Source organism: Phasianus colchicus, chromosome 11 (assembly GCF_987193195.1).
Source record: "Phasianus colchicus chromosome 11, bPhaCol1.hap1.1, whole genome shotgun sequence".
Taxonomy (NCBI): Eukaryota; Metazoa; Chordata; class Aves; order Galliformes; family Phasianidae; genus Phasianus; species Phasianus colchicus.
Genome location: NC_143446.1, coordinates 4441183 through 4467885, shown reverse-complemented (window position 1 = coordinate 4467885; position 26703 = coordinate 4441183). Strand labels below are relative to the sequence as shown.

At 37.9% G+C, this 26703-nt stretch overlaps 1 protein-coding gene across 3 annotated transcripts in view; it reads right to left on the bottom strand.

Moving 5' to 3' along the window:
• Positions 1-26703, bottom strand: part of IARS1 (isoleucyl-tRNA synthetase 1) — a 100446-nt gene that overhangs the window by 22283 nt on the left and 51460 nt on the right. For all 3 annotated transcript variants that reach the window (XM_090148041.1, XM_031609216.2, XM_090148040.1), the window contains 12 exons: positions 23585-23671; positions 22907-22990; positions 18860-19007; positions 16484-16604; positions 13706-13797; positions 13256-13333; positions 12690-12811; positions 9551-9653; positions 9263-9346; positions 2415-2589; positions 1538-1650; positions 1187-1282 (listed from right to left, as the gene is read on the bottom strand). In XM_090148041.1, the coding sequence (XP_090004167.1) occupies positions 1187-1282; positions 1538-1650; positions 2415-2589; positions 9263-9346; positions 9551-9653; positions 12690-12811; positions 13256-13333; positions 13706-13797; positions 16484-16604; positions 18860-19007; positions 22907-22990; positions 23585-23671 (1303 nt within the window). The remainder of the gene's footprint in view (positions 1-1186; positions 1283-1537; positions 1651-2414; positions 2590-9262; positions 9347-9550; positions 9654-12689; positions 12812-13255; positions 13334-13705; positions 13798-16483; positions 16605-18859; positions 19008-22906; positions 22991-23584; positions 23672-26703) is intronic.

Genomic DNA, 26703 nt, shown 5'->3' with positions numbered 1-26703 from the left:
AGAACTTATTTTTATCATTTGTATGCTTTGGTAACATGAGTGGGAATGAAAAAATGACAGAATAAATGTATATCAGCACCATGTTAATTAGAAAACAAGATTAAGTATTTTGATATTCACTTAAATAAACTTAAATGAACTTATGTCATTAGAGAAGTAAATCTGAATGTAAGATTCCTCATGGCTACATTCCTTCCTGTTCTTTCATGATAAAGATACGTATGCACATAATTGCAGAGAGTGTTACATACATGTAGCTATTTTATAAATAACTATTTTGGTGCAAGTTTGACATTTTTCATGTGTGCTCTTACTGCACATGAGCACAACCTTTTAGCTGATCACCACCAAGTTAGACCAGTAGGAACACCCTATATCAATATGCATCTTAGAACAGCATGCTCCACACATGCAATGTGTGCACACATGAGGGGACAGGGGATTGTTTTGTTTTAGGGACATGGTTTTCCTATTTTGTTTGGTTCTGTTTGCCTGCTTTGTTTAAACTTGCAGGTTCTGAAACTTTTAATTTAATTTTATTTAATTTTATTTTTTTACTGCAGAAAGACACATGCGTGTTTTGTTTAAAGACTTTCTTGTCTTTTAGTCACCTTCCTAGCAACCTGGCTTTGCAAGCACAAAATGGAAATACTGACTTCAGCTCTTTTTCAATTGGCATTGTAGAAGTTATGTCGGTTCAAAGTGCTTCAACACAAAGATCAGACAGCATCACTTGTATGCGTGATGAGAACAATTTAGAACCAGTAATGTCAATTGGTGCCTCCTGCAATTTGCTAAGGCACAAGCTTGTTCCCTTTTGCAGTCCCAGGCTCAGATGCCTTGGCTCTCTACCAGCCCAGCTGAGGAAATGCACCACAGCTGACTGCAGAACAGGAGGAGGGCAGGCCTGAGAGCTGGTTAACTCTCCCTTCAGCTATGTTGCTGAAAGGAGAAAAGCAACAGGGGCTTGGTTAAAAAGGTTTATTCACTACCAATGATTTACAGTAACAGCTCAAGGTTCAACTCTAGCTACTTACAAATACAAATCTATTTCTAACCATTTATTTCAGAAAGTTGACAGATTAGGAGTAAATAATATAAGGTCTGTGCTTAAAAGCTCAGTTCCTGCTACACGTTGTACAAAGATAGCTCAGAAGTAAACTGCCTTGTTTCACTGCCTCCCAACCTTTTTGCGAAGCTTCTGAATGCGGTTGATCACCTCCCGGGCCACTCCTTCATCCACCATAGACTGGTCTGGGGTAACATCCAGCAGAACTAAAACCTAAGGTAATGCACAGAAGACAGCTGAACAGGTGATGCAGTGGAAACAAGCCACTATAGCTTGCTCAGAAGCACAGTTACATTTTCAGAGCTCCTCACAAAATATCACATTGAAAGACGTACTTCAACATCTCTAAAACCAGTAAGTGTTCACCAAATACCAAGAGCCCAGCCGAATAAACAAAACCCCAACTTTTCATTTTATTTTTAGAGGAATGCTATCTTTAATTTAAAAACAAATAACCAATAAGATTACCTGAGCATCAGAATGCGCCTCAAACTGGGCAGATCCTCCTGCAACCTGATCAAAAGTATACATGAGACGTAGATCCTCCCCATGAAGCTCATGTCCTTCTACAACAATGGTGCCTACAGAATTGACAGAAGAGCCTCTCTTACAATTGATGTAAGCAAAATTCTTGGAAGTTCAGAACACTTAAAATTTCAGACTTAAATCCATGAAATGCACAACGTTAACCATGAGGTTAAAGAGCAATTAAACATTTAAGACACACTGAGCTATCCCACATTCAGGTTTTTCTTACTAACACTTCTACAGGCAGCAGAACTCTGCTAAAAAGCAGACATTTCAGCAGCTGTCAGTGCACACTTTGAATGAAACAGAATAAAACTTAAAAATAACCTATATTTTCAACTAAATGAATAATTCACATTCAAGCAGTTAACCAAACAGATGACTGGAAAGTTCACATCCACTTGTAAAGCTGAAATTGAAACTGCGTATTCAGAATAAAAGTTGTCACACAGTACTCAGTTCAGTTTGACTCAGTCTTACAGAACAGCTTACTCCTTACTCCATTTTGGACATATAATGGACCTTGAACGAGAGAATGGAGTAAGATCAGTACATGTAAAACACTTCTGTTCTACAGTCAAGAAAATAATAAAAGAAAACCGGAAGGAGATTTCTTAATTAATATAAGATTGAATAGAGATAATACCTGCTTTAAGTTTCCTGAGGTCCACAGAAGGAGACTTTCATATTTGTTCCTATCCTTAATCAACACAGGCAGTCCATGTGCAACTGCTTTAATTTTTCCTTATAGATGCAAAATGCCTATTGTCTTTTTGGTCAGCTTTGTCAATGTTTGGTGATCTGTACCACCACATACCTGTCTCTTGGAATTTCTCCAGCTGCTCACTCTTCAGCTCTTTGATTGCAGCCATGACAGGCTTAAATGCACCTTTCAAACGCTTCCCAAGCACCATGTGATCAGGTTCTGCTCTCAGCCGGACTCCATACTTATCTTTATTTGTGGATAACGTCACCTGGCGTACATTAAGCTCCTATATAAAGGCACCATGAGAAAAAAAATGAAGCTGAACAACAGTCATTTCTGACAACTGCTAGAAAGGAGGCTACAAAAGGACAGACCACAGCACTAGGAAAGGCATAATTCCTATGCTGCAGGTTTTTTGAGCGGTTGCCTCTATGAGCCAAGTAATTTGCTAACACAGCACAGCAAGTAAACCCAGTCAACACAGAACATCCTACTCTTATCTTCAGCCTTTAGGCAGACATTCCACTGACACCAGCAGACAGCACTCAAATCAGATTTCAACAGCCTCTCTTATTTTAATGTTACAACTGCCCCAGAGAGTTAAAACTATTATCTCTGTATGCAGTGGTACTAGAAAATGGACTGGCAAAAGTCTAGAGGAAGTATGTGACTAAAACATGCCTTTCAGAATGCTTTTAGCCAAAAAACTATTACCAACAACTCTATGGTGTAAATTGCACAACTGTTACTGCTTCTTTTTGACTCTTACCTGCTTATTCTAAGCCCTTCCTGTACAGAAAAACAGCTTGTTCAGGAAAACCACCATGCATGCTTTGCAGCACAGGAGCTCCAAAGATCAGTGTGCAGGGACACCCAAAAAACCTCTGCCAAATTCAGGAGGGATCCAAAACCAAGAGCATCACTGCCACTACACAGAAACTTGAGTGGGTCCCTATTTTGAGTAATGTTTTTGTAATTTTTGTATCCATTTTTGAACAGTAACATAGTTGTGTTCAGAGTTTTACAGAAGAACTGATTGAGCGGACAGTGTTGCTACCACATGAGAAGAAACCAAAGGACTGGTGCTCTCTGGAGAGAAGAACACTAAGGGGGGAATATGACCGAGGTTTAGAAAGTTATCAAAGTGCTGGATAAAAAAAAGTGTAATCTACCAAATCCCCAAATAATTTCTCAAGGTAAGGAGCACGCAGTGAAAGTTGCAGGAGATGGGTTTAAAACAATTTACATTGAGGGGTTAACTCCTGGAGCTTGATGACACAAGAGCAGAGGGGAGGAAGGCAAGAGTGTATCAGCATGTTCAGAAAGGAATTAAGCTCTTGACAACAGGCAGGTGAGGAGATGGTAAAAGGAAGGGGTTGGGATGAGTCAAACATCTTGAATACAACAGCTGCTAATGGCTGATGAGGAAATGCGTCTACTGCAAGAAGTAACCCAACCCTTGTGCTCTCTCTGAACAGACTGCTATTGCAGGAGACAGCATACAGTGCCAGATGAGCCATTACTCTAAGCCAGTAAGTCATTTCTTATGTTCTTGATTACAAGTATTTTCCTCATCATATAACCATACTAAAATTACCATTAAAAATACACCATAATTGCACAGCCTGGCCAGCGTACAATGTGAAATCCAAAGACATAGCACAAACCTCTCTCCTCTACACTTAATTCCATCCAAGAAACAACTGCATTACACACGTTATTAATTACATCATTAAATGATGCCTTGGCATGCCTCCCATAAAAATCAAGAGCACTATATCCCAACGTTGTTTCAAATGTTCAGGATAGCCCTATTTTTCCCCTGCCTTGTAAAGTTACAAAACAAATACGTGGCAGAACTTGATACCAAAATTTTCACATCATCTCGCTCTTTATCCTTGTAGCATATCAGGGACAGAACTTGAAAGGTTTGAATTGCCAACATGCTGCTCTTCTACAGTTACAGATCTCTGTGCATATCTGAAGCACGTTTCACTATAGTTTCATAGATTTTGACTGTCAGATTGCCCAATACTTACAACATGTTGTGCTTAAATCTCCTCCAGAAGGTTGTTAAGAGTTCACAAAAATATGATATGGAATCATCAAGTGCATTTGGCAAGCAAGCTACTCCAAGTCTTGTAGGAAGCAGAAGTAAATGGTGGCATCAGCATGAAAGGAGTAGCAAGAAGCCAAACTGACTCAGAAGTAATGCCTAAACACAACCTCTGTGCTCAAAGTCTAATTCCCCAGGAAGTCCTACTGACATGAGGAGCCAAGAATCCAACTGAATCCAATTTTATTGAATACATCTTTTAGGAAATCTAATGAAAATTACGTACTCCAGAAATTCAGTTTTAATTGGAATGAACCCACAAGTGGTAAATGACTACCTCGTGGGGAAAAAAACAGCAATCCAAAAAAAAGCACAAATTTAAAGATGATTTTCAGTCTGATTAGGTAAATTACATACAAGCCAAGTCTGTTAGGACAATTTTCCTATGCTAATTATATTAGGAAATCATTCTTCTGTATACATTATTAATTGTAAAACCAGAACAACTCTTCAAAGAAAAAAGCAACTCTGTATCTTGGATTTGTTTATACTTGCCTCATTGTAGCACCTCGATTTAAAGTAGTGCTTATTATTTCCCAAATAAAAAAACAAAACTAATTACATCTGCAACATCTCATTCACACAAAGTGGGGCAAATGGTCCTTCGTATTCACAACAGGAAGGGCAGCATATTTCACACATTCTTAGTGCTGTACAAGGGCCTTTAGTTTGTGCCAGTATTCCATGAGCCAGACGCAAGCAGAGTGTCCTGTAACCCCCCTACCAACTGCATCCAATTCTCAGAACAGAGAAAGATATGGTAGTGCTGTGCTTCAGCTGGGCTGTGCCGTCTGTTTAGAAAGCAAGCATTACTGATTATGTAATACTGTAATAAACAATGTGGAAGAACCACACACGCTGCCACAGCTCATGTGTCAGTTAATTCAGCCCATTCATAAATTCAGTCTATGTTACTGTGACACTATTACATTATGAAACACCGGTAGATCTTGAATTTAATGAAAGGGAAAACAATTATTCCTGCTTGATTATAGCCATACATAGAGCTGAAGTTGAACAGTATATAAAGGTTGGATTCAGACAAGACTGACTGCACACAGATTTACTCAAATAGAAGCCTAAATCACTAGAAGCAAAGAAGCAGCCCTCAACTAGAAGGCTGTAGAAGGCTCCATCTACAAAACAATCAAACACAATCACATTCAACAGTTGCTAAAGTCTTCCTGGATTCGTTTCATTTTGTGAGCTTAGCTATTTTTACACAAAAAGTACATGCTCTGGATAGTTCTAATATTAAATTCCATTTATTTAATGGATTTCCTATGTTTTCATGATGAGAGGGTAAGACTGTAGATGAAAGAATACAGCTATTTCTGAAAAATTCATCTACAAATTTTTCAAAGAATTAACAATTTTATTTTTCCATCTCTTTTGCTGGCAACTGCATGAGGTCAAATGGTGTCATTTTTCTTAGCAAGCACTAGAAACACACTTCTGGCACTAGTTATATGTTCTGAAGTTCTAAATAGGGAGGAGGTTGAACAAAATTGCATATAAGTGGTAATGTTCCCACTTGTCCATATTCATTGACCTCTCCAGCTCTGAATTGCCCTGGTTAACAACTACACTGATTGCTATGCAAAACAAAGAAAAACACATTACACTTCAGCATGGTGAATTTTAAGATACGAAATACTTTGTGTTATTTTTATTATACATTTGCACTTCTATAAGCTAACATGATAGGAAAGTCTTACCAATCCCACTTAAGAATCAATTAAAGTTTTTTCTTAATTAAAAAATTGTGCACTAAGGAGATTTAAGAACTTAAGTCCCACAGTAACTAAAAGCCAAAAGCATAGAACATTGATCTAAACATGATCTTGTGCATCAAGCCATGACTTCCTTATCCAGTGTTCCCCTAAAAGAAGTCTTAGATACTTGGTGTAGATGAATACGCAGGCTTTGGGAACAATGGTGCTGTTGGAGTAATGCATAATTGGGAGTTTAAGAGGACCTCCTCTGCTTCAGTCATCTATTGAATTTCCTGTCATCAGCTGGCACAGCTGCTGTCACCAAGACAAGCAATTTGCACTTATCTTGCTCACGTCAACACAGATTTTTGTTTTCTTTGTCAGGGCAAAGTAGTTTATCTTGACAATGCCAACTTGAACTAAAAACGTTCCATTGGATTTTAAGCACATGACCAGATGTTCTATTTCAGAGCCCTCTGAAGACAGCCTCATTAGAAGGAACAAAGAATCCTTAACCTACCAAGGGCAGGCATTCAATGAGGGCCAAACTATTTCCAGATGAGGAAAGAAATCCCTGTATGCCCTACTCCCAGTGGTTATTATAATTGAAAAACAACTTGTAACTCACATCCTCCATGACACATTTCCCTGAGACAACACAAGAGGTTTACATAAACTTACGAAAGAAAACAAATCCATTAAGGCTAGAGCACCATAACTTTATGCTTCATGTTCTACTGCATGAATTACTACAGCTGCTGGAATTGATGCTGTCATGATCATATCCAAACTGATCTGGAACGTGCCAGATACTCAAAAATCAAAAATGACATGACAGGAAGGTCAAAGGCCAATTATTAGTAGAAACAGACAGTTACCACACTTCCACCCAATGGAGCCATACTAGTACAACAGCAGTTGGGAAGTCTATTGGAAGTAAAACAGAACGAAGAATTAAACTGCAACAGTTATCTGTCTTTCCCAAGTACTTAAAACTCAGAAGAAGGACAGACTTAGGAGGCTGATGAAAAATACACCCCACGGCTCACCTTTCAAGATGTGAAGCTATGATGAAAAGAAAACAGAAGCATCATGAGCTGTGCAGATGTACAACTACTTTGCTGTTAGATTTTTTTTTTTCTTCTGATTTTCACTCATTTAAGTAGAGATTATTTGAAGAAGATTTGAGGCCAGGACACAAGAAGGCTAAGCATGTGGTTCACAGGCATTCAGAAACTATTTTTTAAACCTTTAAGTGACATCTCCTATAATAAAAGGTGAGATGGGGAGGTGGGCAGTTTGTGTATTACACTGTATTTATCTTCTTTAATAAGGATTCTGTATTAGACAAATATCTCTTTCTCAAAAAAAGACATCAGTCAGGAGGTACTAAATAGGGAAGATCATCTGAACAACTAGAAAGGTGTTATTTTCCAAGGGCAGGCTGGTATGTACTCTACATATAGTCACTGACAGACTGCGTAAGGGAAGGATTCAAGTGAACAATCACGACAGATCAATACAGAAGTTACGGTCATGAAATAATCCCCGATTTATACTCTAATGCATACTTTCTGCCCAATATCAACAGCAAATCTGTGTCTTTAGAATTCTGCTTTCTTAGCAAAGTTCCTTGAAATGCAATTCTTTCCTTCCAGTGCCAAATACAAAGTCGTGGCATATGTTCATAGACAACACAGTGAAAGATCTGAGTGATAAGCAACCACCTAACCCAACAAATGTCTACTACAGCAAGAGGAAATTAAGACTGCTCAACAAGACCAGTATTGCTTAACAAGTTTCCTTCTTTACTCACTGCCTTCCAGAGTGGTTCTGAAAAGCCTCCAATCTTACAGTGGAGATATTTACTTATTGTACTTCCTGTTCAGTGATGCAGTTACAAAGCCCCTAGGCTGCTAGCTGTGAAAAGTTACATGTGTCATAGCTCATTATATCAAATACACCATCACAATAAATTTAAGATAATACTTAAATTTAATTAAGATGTTAATACCATTGTTTTGCAAGTTGTTTTCTTCTAGATGCTGATGCCTTAAAAATTCCAAGGCAAACTTGGCACCACAGCTTATCTAAATTCATCACTGCAGCAGAAAAACATCTCACTATTCCCTGTTACTGTTTGATTCCTCATACATCACTGATGTGAAAACACAAAGTCTATTTGTAATGAAATGTAATTGAACATAAAGCCCAAAAAAGCATTCTCTACATACAATCTCTTAAGCAATCAAAATTTAATAGCCTTTGTGCTTCAAAATAGCTGCTAAAATGCAGTATTGAATTTTAAAATATTTATTTATACTATAAACATCCAAATAAATGAAGTTTATTTACAACAAACTTTTTTATTTCACTTCTTAAGAATACTATGGATTTTTAAATGACTGACTAAAAGCAGAAAGTCCAGCCAACTTCAACAAGTTAAGCTCAAAAAAACCCTTTTTTTTTTTTCCACTTTTCTTTACTTTTGAATGACAAGGCTTTTATCCAAATCAAGATTTAGATGTAGGGCAGGGGCTGCATTTCTCTAATGGTCACATATTAAAAGAATATTGCAGTGGCATCCAGGAGCAGATACATATAACCAGTTGTACAGACTAAGACCTTATTGTATTTTTATTTGCCTCTCCTAAGTAACATCTTGTGACAATCTTGTCTGGACTATTATTCACCCTTACACAGAACTCCTCTCAACTACCCAACTTAACCATCAAATGTCCTTTAACTGGGGAGCACAGACTTCATAATTCATCTCTTTGACAACACATAGTTGAACCTTACCTTATTTTTATTCAGAAAGTGTTTTTCCCTTCACTGATAAAGAGAAATAACATTTCCAATGGTCTCTTAATTACTCATTAATGAAGTTGCACACAGTCAGTATGAGAGAAGAAGTACATCTCAGTACTACAACTGACTGCCTACAGTCAGTCTACCTTCACTTCTGCATATCATTCCCACTGATAACTCCTTTCATTACATCTCTTAGACTAATTTTACCTACTGAGTTATTACCACATACAGCGTGGGAAATTAGGATTTTGTTTCTTAAGATAACTGACTAATATACACAACTCAGTTAAGCGCAATGGTCACGATGTTCTTACCTCAAGTATGTACTTCTCTAGAGACCTGATGTTTTCCAGAGCCTCTGGGTCTTGATGGATAACAACTACTTCTTTCAAAGGATACTGGGGAGAGGAAAAAAAACAACTTATCTTTCTTAATGAAAATAACAAAATTCAGGAATCACTACATAATTGTTTGAAGTAATTCACTGTTGAATTCTATCTGCTATTCCAACCTTAATTACTCAGTTTCCCCAGGCTTATCCCAAAGTTACAAAGCCACAGCATACTCACAAGGTACTGGTAAGAAGCATTAAGAATTCTAACCTTTACTGGAATGGTTTTTCTGTCTCTGATTACTCGTCCAAGCTCAATAACAGACTGCAAACAAGAAACAGCATTTTCAATTTTTCTGTCGATCAGATCCTCCCTAAATTAAAAAAGGAAATGTTATAATGCTTAATCATATCTGACTTTGTTTGAGCAAGTTTAAAATATTTGACCGAATTCCCTGAAATTTCCTATATATAGGAGACCTATAATGCCCTGTTTGGGACTAAATTAAAAAATAAACATATTTCTCTTCTCTCTTTGCGGAGAAGATGGAGAAATAACTTACTCTAAGACAAAATAAAAACAGCTGTTTTTAAACTGTGCTTTATTAGCATCTCTCAAAATGGAGATGATGGATTGAGTCATACTACCCGTTTTATTAGTATTCAATAAAAAGCAAGATTTACATTCTTAGTATTACAAGAAGATGTAAAAAGGTATTATAAATAGAACACTGGTAATGACAATGAAATACCCATAATGGAACCAACTTGTTGAATCTCAATTTATCTTTTCCAGGAATTCTATGTACTATAGCTTGATGTTTTAGGCAGTCCTGTCATTTTTTCTGGCTTTATCATTTTAATACCCTTCTGTTCTGAGGCAGCTCCCCTCCCTCTCCTTTTCTTTTCCTTCAGTAAGCAGACATGCATGTCTTGTTCCAAATGTACTAACATCCAACAGATCTGAGACTGAGGTTTTCCTGATTTCTTGAATAGCTGCATAATTTGAACAGATCCTTTAAAACTGCCCAAGTGTCATCAAAGGTACTGCTGTGAAAAAGAACAGTTGTGAATACAACAAAGTTGTCAGCTGCACTGGGATGAAAATCACATATTTGATAATGACTGTCCAGGAAAAAAAAAAACTGTTAAAGCAAGACTAATTCCAGGTGGCCACATCTTCTGCACTAGGGCTTCAATTAAAATATCACTACCTTCTCTGAAGCTTCTGTTCTTCCAAGAACTGGTACCTATAACAGTCTGCAAAAAATCCTGGAAATATGTAGATCGCACAATGTAAAATTTAGCCCCCACAAAGGATTGAATAGTACAATGTAGAAGTATTTCAATATTACTTGCTGTTATTTAACAGCACTGTAGAGCAACAACATGAGAATAGCTTTGATGGTTTGCATGCATGCCCACAAATGCAATCAAGTAATACTTCTGTGGGCTTTGTAACACAGATACTCATTTAAGTTCAGTTGGGAAAGTGGCCAAGTCCCTCAGCTTCCTCAGTGCATAGCCATCATACTGTCAGAGGCTAAAGAAATATTTGCTAAAGCTGCACCAGTGAAGTTTCTCACATCTCTTTCTTGGCTAACAATATTTTCCTCACATGGGAATTAGAAAAACATTCCAAGAAAAAAACACAGTGATGTGCTTAGCAACTTGAGGTGAAACTAAATCCTCAACAATAATTTAGCTTTGAAAACATGTCTTTTAATCAGACAACGGGAAAAAATTGATATGCGGGGGATCCAGTAAATTAGACATACTTTTAGCAGACAAAAACCAAAGCAAATATAGGAAAAGGGAAAGCTGTGCAGCCACTCAAATGCATACATCTGCACAACACAGCACTAACAGGAATAAAAGAAGCTACTAAGTCACTTTTAAACACCCGTGCTAAGTATATGCCTGATCTGAGCTCCTACAAATCAGCTCCCTATCCTTCCATTAGCCCATGCTCCAGGAACTCAAAAGCATTTCTGATAACTCACAAGCTTCACATTCAATTTCACATTTTTTACAGCACTTTGCCAGAGAACAGAAAATCAGCACCATCATTACATGAATCTCAGACTCCTTGCTCGAGAGCTCTCACTACTAAAGCAAGCAGAAAGAGCATAAGCCTTCCTCAAAGGATATATAGCATCCATAAAAGAAACAACATTACTACAAGGTTTGAATTCTTAAACTAGCATGTAAGAGATCAACGTCGTCTCCTTTATCCGTAAGGGTTTTTGAACCGAGCTGCAATGCAAAAGGAAAAGGAGAAGTGTGGTTCTCTCACATCCATTGACTAATAGCAGACTAAAGTGCAGGCACTAACTTAACACACAAACATAATACCAAGGCACTAATGAGTTAGTGATTACTGTAATACAAGTGTCTCTTTTGGCTGGACAAAAAAACCACCCCACCCTTTAGGAATCAAATTCTAACTGGATCAAGCTGACAGTCTGGAGCCTATGTCCAATACAACCCTCATGGAGCTAAACCTTTCTGAGACATGTGAGAGAAACACAAAAAACACTGACCCATTAACATTCAAACAAATGATCCATCCGAAAAGCTCTCCTGTATCATGCATCCTCTTAGAAGGAAGTGCAAACCTCTGGACAATTGTCTAAATTCTTGATCTGAAGCCAGGAGAACTCACTCTACTGGCTCCATATGCGGTCGACACAAAACAATAATTCTAATCCACATGGGATTTGGCATCAGCATTTGCTCAGAAAGGCCAAAAGACGAAGCAACTCCAGCATTCTTACAATGGTAGGGCATGCAAGGAAGTTTTATAATCCTTTTGGGCTCTCCCTATAGATGGACATTTTAGCTTTTTGTCAGCACTTTTTGAAAAATAAAAAGGATATTCCTTGCCCATATGCGAAAAAAGAAAATCAGCACCATCATTACATGAATCTCAGACTCCTTGCTCGAGAGCTCTCACTACTAAAGCAAGCAGAAAGAGCATAAGCCTTCCTCAAAGGATATATAGCATCCATAAAAGAAACATTACTACAAAGTTTGAATTCTGAGTGGGAAGCATGCATTCCTCCCAAACGCTTTCTATCTTATCTCTACAACTCTTTAACTGAGAATTCTACTGCCTAAATGCAGAGAGAAAATTCACATTCACTGTCAAAGCTGGGAAGCGTACTGCTAAAGACATGTCCTCCTACAGAAAAGGGCTAACAACCAGAGTTTAATGAAAACTTGAACATTCCTTGCTTGTAGAAAAAAAAAAAAAGAGTCTGAACTACCATCTCAAAACTCTTCCATTCACACTACTGAAGCAGTATTTTCCTGTTACTCAAAGCAGTTTTAAACAGGCTTAACTGGAATAATAAAAAATAAAAAAAACCAGTAAAGACTCACTTTGCCCCACAATAGATGTGTCTTACCTCACTGGGGGAAGCATGAGGTAGTGGATGCTTTCAGTATTCTTCTCCTGAACTGAGGCTGGATCAATAAGTGTCTTCAGATTCTGGTACATCAGTTCAGTGATAAATGGAGTATACGGAGCCTGATAATGAATGAGTGCAACATTACATTTCTTTGTTGTTTGTACATTATAAATCAGTAATGCTTACAAATTACATAAGGACAGCTCATCAAAAACAAAACACTCAGTGTCTTCGATACATAACTATGAAGTTACTCAAAAAGCAGAGTGAAATAAATGGTACTACTTATCGACCTTCTTCCTCAGCTCCATGTGCCTGATTACCAGATAAGAACTCTGAATGTCTCTCCTAAGCTAGGTGATATTTGCATTCTTTACAGTAGCATTGGCCAGACAAGCCAAGAAAAGGGGAAGGTGGGAAATGAGCAAGCCAGCAGCAATATACCTTCTCCTCGTGTCAGGAAAGAACTCTATACCTTGAGTTTCTATGAACAACTCAAAAGATGCATGCTTTTAGATTAATTACATTTTTTAAAGTCAATTAGTCGGCTGTAATTGTCTTACCATAAGTCTGCACATGGAAAACAAAATGCTGAACAAGGTTTCCAGGGCCATAATGCAGTCCTCAGTCCCATTCTCGCCCTATTCAAAGCATTTGTCAAAATAAAAAAAATGAGTGGGGAAAAAAAACCTAATCAATCACCATGCCAGGATCACTACACGCATTTCAGTTAATTCCCAAGATTTCCTATATTAATGCAATGAAGTGCTTTTCCAAACTGCATTCATTTTGTCCAGCCCCATCCAGTAAATGAAACAAAATTACTGTCCATTTTGTTTGCTTGGTTGGTTTTCCTCAAAGCAAAGAGGAAAAAAAAACCCATTAATTTCTCATTTCCACTATCAGGTACAAACTGATAGTATTTACAAACAGCATCAGGAAAGCTGCTATGTATGAAGATAACACAGGCCTGGATTTTGTTTTCAGTACAAGACACAGAAGTAGATGCATACCTTCAGTCTTCTGCGATTCATTCTCACATACCAGTTGGTCAGAATGTCTACAAACTTCACTAACCGAGGGACTACTGTGTACAGCCTGTAAGCTAGAGGGAAAAAACTTGACTGTAGGTAATACTGGCTCCCTCCATCAAGCCTCTCACTTAAATAAATACTTCATCATTAACAGCTCTAGAGATAACTTTAGTCAAACTTTATCAGAAACACTTTTGTTAGTAAGATTTAAAATGTGATTAGACATACTATTAAGTTAAGACCACATTAAGAAATTACACGTCATTGTTTCATGCTTCAAGACAAGTATCTGCCACCAAATTACTTCCCTAATCCTACACAAACATGCATTATGGAAGCCTTATGCTTTTATCTGACTCGCAAAGAGGATAGTGGATAAGAGACTATTAATCGTGAAGGATTTGACAAATCCTAGATTTGTGCATGCTATAAATACAGCCGAGTCACCACGAGTTCAATGGAAATTATTGTAGAATCGTACGATGAAGTTTTATCATCAATTACTGCCAGCATCTTTTTTGTTGGCCAGATTTAAACTGAGACACCAATTTCAATTAAATCGGGGATAATTGCTTTTTTTTTTTTTTAATTGTTTTCCCAACAAATACAGTAGAAAAGAACATAAAGTAACAGCAAGCCTGACAAGATAAGAAGATAAACACAAATGTATTTTCAAGTTCAGTGCAACATGAAAGCATGGAGAATGACCAGTCAAAAAAAAAAAAAAGAAAGAAGCATCAAGAGCATCATACTGCTGAGAAAAACCTTGAGTTGTTCACTAGAGTGTTTTGTTTTTTTTTTTTTTAAACTTTGAAAGCTTAAGTATTACTCAGTTTAAAGTTAAACTTGATTGTAACTTCTTTAAAAAGCAAGGAATTTTTTCTTCATCTCAATTTTGAATCAGTTCCATTAATCAAAAACTACTGAATAAAATGGATCTTTAAGAGCTTTGTTACACTTGTCATTGCACTTTCTAAAATAGAGATGTCTTTAAGGTAGAGTGCTGGTATTTAAACCTAAAAAAGAAGCCCTCAGGAGAGTCATGCTGTGACAGGGAAGAAATTATTTATAGGAGAATCTGCGTTTCTGAGAAGTCACAGAATGGCTTAGTTTGGAAGGGCCCTTACAGCCCACCCAGTTCCAACCCCTGCCATGGGCTGGCTCCCCCCATCAGATCAGGCTGCTCAGGGCTCCCACCAGCCCATCCCTGAGGACCTCCAGGGACGGAGCACCCACAGCTCTCTGGGCAAACACCCAGCTCTTTTCTAACTGTGATTTATGGAGTTGGGAGACTAGTCAGAAAAGCAGTAAGGAACAATACACATTTCTCAAGAGATTCAAGTTTGCCTGGAAACAACCCTTTTCATTAGCTTCAACTTACTCTAAAAAACTCAGAGCAGATCTCTAGCTTCTACCTGCAATCATCTTCCTACAAATACTATTTCTGTTCCAATTCCATACTAATCCAAGATCTTAGGTACACGCATACTTTCCACTCTCCCTCAAAATGGTTTCCTTCCTACAAGGAGTATGAAAACTTGGATAGGCTCAATTTTTTTGTGGTAACACATGAAACTCAACACACACCACCATCATTTGGTAAGAAGGTGGCTCATAGGAAGAACTCACATTTCTAACAGACAGACAAAACTCTGTCCTTTGTAGCTTGAGGATTCTTTTCCTTTAATGAGATATTTTTAGATGACCTCATCTAAGTTTTATTACCAAAATAACAAGCTTGATTTACTGCAGCAAGATAATCACATTTAACTTCTTGGTGAGAGTGAACATGCCAGTCTAAGACAGGGAACACAAGAGAGGATTGATGCAGAAGAGGATTGTCCTGTATCCTTAACCCCAGCTTTATCTATCACCCCGTTAATGCCTTCTTTCCCCAGACCTAAGTACACCTGTGGAAGGCTTCTAAAAATTCTTCTGAGGGCAACTTCAGATCATTGGAATGGGGGGGGGGGGGGAAGTTGGTTTGCTCATAAACTGACTACAATGACAAAAGCCACCTCCCTTCCAATGCTAAGGAATCCAGTGCCTTTAAAGATCCCCAAACTTGATCAGATAGTATCATGACTTCATCAGCAAGATGGTAAGCTTGCTGAATCTGACTACTTCAGGGGCTCTTGTCTCTTCTTTTTGCAGTTGAAACAGTCTACACACAATATGAACATTAAGATTTATGAGATGATCAAAAAAGACAACACATGCAGAAGAAAAAAAAAGGATCTTTTTAAAGCTAAGTGGTATCCTAGCAAATTCTGCCCTGCTTTACAGATTTGCCAGTATGATTACAAATAAATCCTCTTCATGCGACAATGTAAGGAAAAGTTTGTTCCCTCACACCCATGGACTGCTCAAAAATTTTTTAGCTGATTTAATCACTGGGAACTTTGGCATTGGTTGTTTGGTTGTTCTTTTTTGTAGCTTCCCCAAATGCTATTTCACTTCCTCTTCACTGCCATCTTCTAGCTACTGTAATAGTACTATCAATTGTCCCAAACACTTTAGAAGTTATAGCTAAAAGCTGCAGCACCAAGTTGGCAGGATTAGCTGTGACAGAAATGCCTCCTTACCTTTCAAAATCTCAGCATAGCAAAATCTGTACCTACACCCCCAGAAACAGCATTTGATATTACACAGTACCCAGTTTTATCCATAAGTCTCAAGTAGAACATGGAAGTCTGTGGATGAGATGGCTCACCCTCTAATCAAAAATTCAACTCACCCCACCAAACACATGCATACCTGCCATTTCAGCTTTGAAGAACTGAACGAGTGATTGGGTGAAAGAAAGAATCCATTTATCCATGATGTTATTGCTCTCCTTAACTGTGTTCTCATTGTAAAGGAATTCTCTTCCCTCATCCTATCATCAACATAAAAACACATTTTCAAGTCATAAGGGTTTATATTGAAATCTTTGTATCAAACCATCTGTCAGTCCCAAACTCCCTTGTCACCTTTGTTGTGTTACACTATTTCCTAAGAGAGAAAAATAAATTCCAAAAAGATATAACAGAAATACCCAAAGAAAACCTGGATTCCCACTCCTCCTGATCTCACCACTCAACACTTCCAGCTGCAAAGGAGCCCTGTTATTTGCATCTGTTAAGCAAACAAAACGTAGCACAGCGCTCAACAGTATGCTTGCAGTGTAAATCACAGCTCCCAGACACAGAGTAGGGCTCTTGAATTTACATCACTCCTACCTAGGAGAACTCTGAAGTCTTTAAAAGAAATACAGTGACCAAGATGAATTTTACGTGGGGGAATGACATTTAAAAGATATAATTTTTAAGATCACATCACAATTTCAGCAGGGTGAAAAACGGAAGAAAGTAACAATCCCCACTAAGAAAACCAAACAACACAGGTAGAATTTTAGGCAACCCAACAGTGCATTTTGTTGTTTACAGGAACAGCAATGTTTGCACCCACCCAAGAAATTTTCTAATGCTTCAAAGACTCTGCAGGATACTCTAAACAAGGCCATAAGAAAGAACAGTGCCCAGTGCATGAACTGCCTCACCTCCAGGCATATGTTATAGCCAGCTGAAAATGGAGCTGGGAGGTCTGTTGGTTTTAAATTGTAGTTACTGTTGGGTTTTAGAAGTCTTCCAACTTTGCCTTCCCTCAGAATCCAGGTAAAAATTCTGCTTGGATAATTTAACCCAATAATTATGCATCCACTTATGCAGCATACAGGAAAAGATTCTAAGAATAAAAATATATCTGTGCACCCAGAAGTGCAGCAGTCCCAGAGCTAGGTCAGCAATCATTAAACCGACTTCAATTATGGAGGTAATTACAGTAAGCAGAAAACTATTATTAGACTTCACCCAGGACAATGAGATTGGAGTTTCTTACAGGAGGTAGAATGCAATGAAAAAAGTTGTTAAAACCTGAGCGTTAAATCCAATTTAAGCAGTATCACCTCCAATAGCTCATTATTTTGCCTAATATGGTGCAAAGAAACTGTTTCATTGTCTATAAAGATGACTTGCATCTGTTGAATCACCAAAGCTATTTGCTTAAGCACTTGGACTTTCCACTGGGGTCTTCCATCCTCTAGTTGCAAGATTTAATGGGATCACAGCAAAACACAGCAAAGCACACATTAGATAATTCAAAGGTTAAACAAAAGCTGAAATCTATTTGTGGGCAATGCACAAGGTTGTCTGATAAATGCTGTCTAGGGATCTTGAGAAAAGATTCATTAAATATTAGGCTCTGAAGCTACCAGACTTTCTTCCCAAAAGGGGCTGTTAAAAAGATAAACTCATTTATTTAAGTCAGTCATTTACTGTATTATTTATTGAAGTCAGCTGCCTTTATGGCTTCGAATGGCAGCTCTCCAAAGTGATTAAACTGCCACTGTAATCTCATGTGTACTACAAGGTTGGGACTTCTTTCCCCACTCCTATGCAAGTCTGCATGAGCAAGCTGGAAACTTTACCACTAATCTTAGCTGAAAAAACTAAAACTGGTTTCAACAAAACCTATACAACATACACGCAAATTCTTCAATTTAGAAGAAATATTACTATAGAAAATATTCATCTTGCTTTCATTCTAGAAGCATAGAAATTCATGTAATCTATCCAGCATTTTTACTTCAAATTCAATCTACAAATCCAAAGCATTATTGCAAATTATTTACCTTTCTTTCCATTTCTTTTTTTAAGTTACATTTAATTTTTAAAAATAATTAACTGTCACATCACAGAAGGCAAACATATTGCTGTGGCTTATGTACTGTATCAAGTATTCCCAAGTTAAATACTTTTATGCAGATTCATAATTAAAGTTACAGTACATGAGTTGGTTCAAAAAATTGTCACAGCAGCCGCTGCTGAAAATGCCTTTCCTTTCATTCGTTATTTGAAGCTCTATTTGTTTTAAAGCTGTGTGCTATTAAGAAATGTTCTGAGAGCAGAGGAACTTGCAGTGTGAGTACAGGCAATCTGAACTACCCTGGAAAGAAAGAATAAGAGGCTCAAGACCAGGTGATCTTGAAAGAGCTCTCTGCAAACCTAAATCTCTCTGATACTACTTCACAGTAAGAGGGGAAGATGCACAAAACCCTTCCAGCTGGCATTACCATGCTTGAGATATCCATACCTTATGTTGCAGGATGTGAACGTTCTGAACTAGAAAGCGATATGCATTGTACCAGGGCAGGAAGACATCCTTCAGTATGTCCCTTACTCCTTCCTCCTTAAATCTTAAGTTTTCTGCTCTTACCACTGGAGAATTGATAAGGTATAACCTGAAAAGAAGAACATTTAAAAGCTTAAGACTGCATTCAGTAACAAAAATGTGTAAGGACACAGTTAATTCTAAGAGCTACACAGCATGAGAAAGATACTCCAAGAAGTAGCCTCATACTAAAAACTCTGAAAAGGACAATTCTGTAAGCAAGTTACATTCTGAACATAAGGCAATTTACTTCCTAGTGCCACAGATTATTTTTTATAATCCTGCAAACCAATTTTGAATCAGAATTTAAATTTTATTTTATATTCCAGAAGTTAATTGGAGTGCCAACAGGTAATCTGAAGCTATCACAGTATCAAAACAAGCAGTGAATACAGAGGATTAGTGTTCATCTCTAGAAGGCCACCTGATATTTTATTCCCTTGACAACAACAGTGCTTTTTACTCAACCTAGATAATTTTGCCAATTAGAAAAAGCTTCAGGCCCATTGCAAACAGAGGGCTAAGGAGCAAGGCAGAACAGACAATCACTCAAACAGCAGAAATCAATGTCACCAAGAAAACTAGTCCAAAAAGAGGAACGAGGATTTGCCTCTTCCAAGTACAAACGTGCCTAAGCTCCAAAAGTAGCTCTGAAAGAGCAAAGCAGAGGATTCAGATGAACCTGACCCTGCCACAAGCAGCCTCTTTCAGAACCAGAGTGCCTTCAGCCAAGGATGCATGAAATCTGCCCTGCCCAGCAAGATCCTCCTAGCATCAGTCTCACTTAAGCCAGCAGCTCCTCAGCACGCATCCCTGGCTTCCTAACTCACTGAGTTCACAAAAAAATAAAATAACCCAAAAAAACCAAAACCATGAACACAACACCTTCATAGACTACCCATTTTATTCCCTGAGACAAATTGGTGTCTATCAAGTTAACTGAAGAAAAGAAACAGATCTTACTCAGGTATCATAAAATTTAACGAAGAAATTGACTTAAATATATTTCATTTAACTTTCCAAGTTCAAAATAAATAAAACACTTTTAGGAGACTTCGCATTTCTCAATAAAAATGAATTTATTAACTCATTTCCTCATCTTTTCTCAACATTAAAAATCGTGATTCTCAACTAATCTATCTTCACAGACACTTCTTTTAGGAGGTTTTAAAACTTAATGTGGTCTGACACAGTGCATTCAAGAATATCAAACCATAAACTCCTCCAGAGAGGGCTCCCTGCATGAAAATAAGTACACAAAAAGAGCTGTCTGAGCAAACAGACAATAATGCAGGAAGATCAGCAGAATAGAAATGGGCATTTTCAGAAACATATTCCAAAAAATATATATATTTTTAAACATGATAGCTGATGTCAGATTATGGATTTACAGAAGCAGAGAACAATTAGACATGATAATGAACTAGAGATGAACCAGTAAGCCCTTGTATGAAATCAGAACTTATAAACACGCATTTAACCAAACCTCCAATCATCATTATTTGTATGTGTGCTTATCACTTGTTTGAGAAGTCAAACATCACTTCGGTCCTAATCTGAGAGCTACTCTGGCACTCAGGCAGAATCCATTTCCAGGCTTGCTGGCAGTTAAGGAATCTAGGAACAAAGAGCACCACAAACTGCCTCCTCTGTTTACCATCACAGGAGGAAGCGACACAAAACTAATCCAAACTCTGAAGTATCCATTAAGCTGCACCCACCTCAGCAGCACTCTGTAGGACCTGACTTTGAGAAGTCACATTCTCTCGTACAACAAGAAACTAAAGGCAAGGTAGCTGTCCAAGGCTATAGGCTTTTGTTTGCTTTGGTTTTCAATACAGCAGATTGACACTGCCTTACAACAGGTGAATGCTAGGAGACTGCTGCCTTGTGATATACTCACACCAACTTCCATACGGGAAAGAGAAAGATGGCATCTGATGATGGAGGACTTGTAACAATTTGGTTAGACCTAGTGATACCAGGCATCGAGCACAAAGCAAAACCTTCTTCAGATCACGCCAATATAAGGAGCTGACAGAATAATGCATGAGAAGTAATGCAGTAACCTTCTTTTCATCTCTCTAAAGCAGAATATGTTGTTTGTTCTGCATCTTAAGAACAGAAAGTATAACAACAGCAATGCCTCTCTCAAAACACAGGAAAACAAAGGGACAGTAAGGACTATAGCAAGAAAGTTCTCTTTCCAACATAATTAACACCTATCCAACTCTGGAAATATATAAATAAGTTTTTGGCAATTCTTACAGATTTCACATAGCACTCAAGCTTCAGGAAACATAAAATTGGACTGTTAAATTCACTGTGCCATCAAGCTATTCACTCTATTTACCCATACCATATTCACTTATATAGCCTACATGAATATTGATCTGTTTATTAAGTTACTGCTAGAAATACTTGAGAACTATAGTTAAAGTGCATAAATATTCTTTATTTATATGCATGTGTGCATATACACACACGTTATGCAAAAGCTAAAGAAACTCTGCAAGGAAAGCAGTGCCAAGGAAAAACTCAATTGTAGCTTTTTCTAAAAACAGAACACATCAAGCGCTTCAGTGAATAAGCACAGACAACTGAATCACAGAACTCCTTCCATAAATGAGCCTGGTCTGTAATGCTTTTTACTCTCTATGTGGGTGTAGGTATAAATAAATGTGACATTAAAGAATGAGTATACAGGCAGAAAAATGAATTAGCTTTCCAGAAAACAAAAAAACATGAATAATGGAAGCGTAACTTCTGGTGTTTCAGATTTAAAACCAAAAAAGGCAGATTGCTTCAGCTGAAACACCATTTGTGATTTAAAATCTCTGCTATGAATAACTCAAAGTCTTTTCACTCATTGTTTCAGCTACAGATTCGCTGACATTCTGCTAAATAGACCTTGACTATTTTTAAAGAACAATTCCATCAAATTTGAGAAATCTATCCAACACTCCATTGTTAGCATATACACAAAGATCATTCAGTAGGTTTTTAAAATGCTAAAGCTTGAAAAAAAATAAAGAGCTTTGCATCCATTTTAGTTTTTAAATCATCTAGAATACAGCAATAAGTGTCTTACACAAATAAAAACCCCCAGCACACAAAGCTTTTATTCGGACCAATCCTTGCTACATACAATTGTAGCATATAATGAAATGTGTGACAGCCTGTTTTCTTATATATAAATAGGATTACATGACTCCTGAGAAATGCATAAACAGTATACTCAGTTATTAACACGTCTTTATTGCACCTTTATCTCGAGGTACCACTTCACACACCTAGTTAGAGTATCTAGACAAAGTACCAGGCAACTGCATAATTACATTTATACGTTTGTATAATTTTAATGAAACACTCCAGCTGTGTGCTTAATCTCTGATAGGATAATTTATGTACACACAGAAAGCTGCTCCACTTCTGCTCTTCTGGTTTCACTACTACAAGTATATACTGTAGTAGTCTACCAACAGAAAAGAAAAACTCTCTCCTCCTTAGAAAACGATAATATAAGCAGCAAACAAATCTGGGTACTATGCAGCAAGTGTTCCATAACTATTTAGAAGAAAAATGACAGGACTGATTCATACAAATACAATTCAGCTCTCACTAGGTAAATGCAAATGATTAGCTGCAGTAGCAGACATGCCAGCCCGAGTAGTATCGTCCTATACAAACAACTGGAGACATTTTCAGACGAAAAGTCTTCATTCAGCACAACACCTTCAGCCTGCACCAGCCTGGAAGGAAGATATAAAAGAGCAGGCACTAACTACTGCCAAGTTCTTTAGGTCACCTGCTCAGCTTGTTGGCTGCCATCCATGTCTGGAGCTTTCCAAAACCAACTGTCTTCTTACTTCTAGTAGTCAAATACCTATCAGCAGCCCTACTGGTACATGTATATTATAAACAGTAAACTAAAACAGATTTTACACTAATTAAAAAAAAAAATCCTACCTTAGTGCATCAGCTCCATAACTATTTACAATAGTCATTGGATCAGGATAGTTCTTCTTCCTTTTACTCATTTTTTGGCCATCACTGAAAAACATCAGAATGCAGAAATAAGTTCAGAGTTCACATAATAAATAGGCAAGTGAAGAATTCCTTCAAATCCAACTTGTTTTTTCCCTGTCCTATTACATCCTTGGTAACAGAGATACAGTAATACTAGCACACCACTTCACTGTGAGTGTTGAACCCATGTGAGCATCAGAAGAAATAGCTAGAGGACCCAAGTTACACATTCAACTAGTAAATCCATCTTCCCTGGAGAAACTGGGAAGAACACTTGTTTTGAGTCAATCTCTCCTACCCATTGGCAAAACAAAATATCATTTTAAATAAATATTACATTTGATTCCCTTTTCTTTTACATCTACAGCTACATTTCTAATCTCATTTGCTCTGCACTCATACAGTTTGTTTCCCATCCCTTCCTATCCGAACTTGCTACTCTTTTTCACTCTGTAAGTGAAAAAGGACAGACAAATGCTACTGGACAGCAGCAAGTGCAACACACAGCTGGGATGCATAAACCTCACACTCCTGAGGTCATGTCAGGTTTGATTTAAAATTTAAAAAAATTAAATTCTTTGAACATAAATCAGTTTGGGAAAGAACTTAAATACCAACCTGGCAAGAACTAGGCCATTTACAATTACATTCTTGAAAGGAGGTCTTCCAAAAAGAGCAGTGGACAGCACCAGCAAAGTGTAGAACCTGAAATGAGACAACATAAACGTGACTTTCTAAATATGCTCAGCTAATATTTGCTAAAATACCATTCGTTATAACTGAAATTCTCATCACATACCTTGACAAACTTGAAAATTACATATGTGGAGCATTAACATAGCAAAGAATTGGAATGAGAGATCATTGTAGATAGATCTCTTTAATAGACCTTATTTTTCTTTGTAACATAGGACATTGTGCTGTTTGCCCAGGTGTGATCTATTAGTCCAAGAGGACTGAAAAATTATAAAATCAAGCAACAGCAAAGTTGCGAAAGAAAGAACTGCAGTATTTTCTCCTTTAATACAGAGAAGAGAATTCTGTTCCTCAACACGCTTCTCATGTGCTCACTGTAAGCCTCTGGACCCAGGGTCAAATGGGAGCAAACACAGCACGCTACTACTTTTCAGCTTAACAAACAAGGGAACAGATAGAGCTAGGACCATTCAATAACTTCGGTAAAGAGTACAGCTTCCTTATCCAATAGCCCTTGCTGGTTAATTCAGTCAGTTCCATATGTTCCACACAGCAAAGGGCAATAGACCAACACGATCTCCCCTTATCACACCCCACAGAAGTGCTTACAGCTGTTCTTATCTGCCCAGGGACAGTTGAGAATTCAGTGCTGGAACAAGTACACGCATCTAGTGTTGAGTGTGTCAGTATTTGATTATATCTAAGAAATTAAGTGGAGATGCATGATGTCAACGATGCAATCATACCAAACTCAGAGACAAAACGCTGACAAATGAAGATGGCTACAAACTGCTGTAGGTGGTGGCAACTTTTATGAAAGTAACAGGAGGGTGGGCCACAGCTGTCACAATTAAAACTGAGAATCACTGATGACTGCTTAGCAACTTTAAACCAGCATATGATTACATGAAAGCAATTAGTTTAGAACAAGACACAGAAAGTTATACCTTGGAACTAAGCATTTGCAACAAAATTTTGTGGAGAAACACTGAAATGGAAGAAGTTGGTCTGCACATTCCAAAATAGTTCTATCAAAAATGTTGCATGTAATTGGAAAAGCTGACATCTGTGGGTCTGCAGCTCTGCAGAGGTTGCTGGGTGCATTACATGGCTTACATGACAGCTCAGATGCTTATCCCTCAGACAGGCTTTTAACTCTCAAAATTACCACCATTCACACTGCGGGATACAAATTCTCTCTGTTAAACTGCACTGTAATTGCATGACATTCAACTAACACTTCTTCAGCTGCACACAAAAGCACCATCTCCTTTCATTTTTGGCCTTCTGAAGAAAACCTCTGAACACAAATACCCAAACATTTAGGCTGACAATCAATAATACCTCCCAGCCTATGAAACTGACAGTTCATTACAACCTTAGCGATGCTTCATTATCTAGAAGTACTTCACTGGCCAATTCCCATCAATTTCTGCAAAATAGGCACAAATTCTCATCATTACAGCAGGTATACTTTCAATTAAAAAGAACAAAGTAGAACCAGTAGAAGAGACTTCAACACTGCTTGCCTTCAGAAGTCTGCACAGATGCACCATTGGCACCAAGAGAATACGTAACCAAGTTTTGATCGATTTTATGTTATTCACATGGTCAAATCTGATGCTACACTCAGCAATGAGGTACCCTGGTTAACAACTGCAAGACTGACCTTGAGCACCTGCGATCCACACGCTCCCATACCACTCTTATGTCTCTTCTCATTCTCTCAGATCATTCTTCAGAAAACTCATTCTGAACACTGTTAAGGATTACCTCTCTGCACACCTTATGTTTGAAATCTCTTGGCCACAGAAACACTCAGTTCTGACAGCTTCTTAGCCTTCTCTGCTGCTTCATTCAGCACATCTCAGTCTCATTCTTAGGTTCGTGCAGATATACAGTCATCAGCCAAAATAACATAAAAATGACCGGCGCAAACACAGATGTCCATTTCACAATCCCATATCTCACACCAAACACCTTCAACTGTGAATACCCTGTAGGCAGCCATTCTTACTGTAACTACAAATCACGTCGCATCTTCCTACACACCACAAACACACAAAAAGAAGTCAGAGACAGAGCCTTTCCTCTTAGAAAGCCTTCCTTCTTCTGTCCAGGCTGGGAGTCTTTCAACCCAGCTACTCAACGCTTTTTCTCCTCCAGCCTTCACAAACGTTATTTATCTCCTTCTCATACTCATCAGAAAGTCATGGTAAATATTCTCCTTGTTCATCACCTCGATCACATTCACTTCCCATCTCCAATGACTTCCTCCCCATCTATGTCATGTTAAACAGAGACCACCAGACCTCCAGCTCCTGAGCGCTTTCCCACGAGACAGCTCTTACCTCAAGTCAGTTGCAGCCCATGATTTAACACAAACCCAATCTCCATTTTACATTTAATCACTTCATATAGAATGTTTCAAATAAAAACCACATACTTAAAGCTTCAGACTTTCTATATTGCTGTTCACAGTACCCTGTTTTGGTACTGTCATGCTAGAGAAAGACACACATGCCTTCTCTTTAAGCCACCTTAATTTTTTCTAAGACTTACAAATACATGAGAAAAAGAAAACTGAAGGCACACTAGTTTAAGGAGAATCATTCTCAAAAAGAGCCCGAGAGCTTTACCTTCTACAAAGATATAAAACAAAGCAAAAAGCCCATCACCTCACATCCTAACTTCCTCCTTTCTTTCACAAAAGGAAGGTGCTCTTTTGCCAGCTGAAGGCTAGCTGTTACCAAAGCACCAGCTAACAGACAAAAACAATGAAGGGAAAGTACGAGCATCATGCATTTAGGTGTTTTAGTGTTCTAAACAACAGGTGAGACAGGTATTCTGGAGATTTAGAGCAACTCTTCTGCTGCAAAAACCATAAAGCAATCTACTGCAGGATGCAGTGTAAAAGCCCTCATTTGCACACTGCCTACAGTACTCAAGCTGAAGCACAGTGGATTACATCCACAAGCACAGTCCTGACTGGTGTTATCATCAGTTTGGACTTGTCTTGTTATCTTTCCAGAGACAACTTT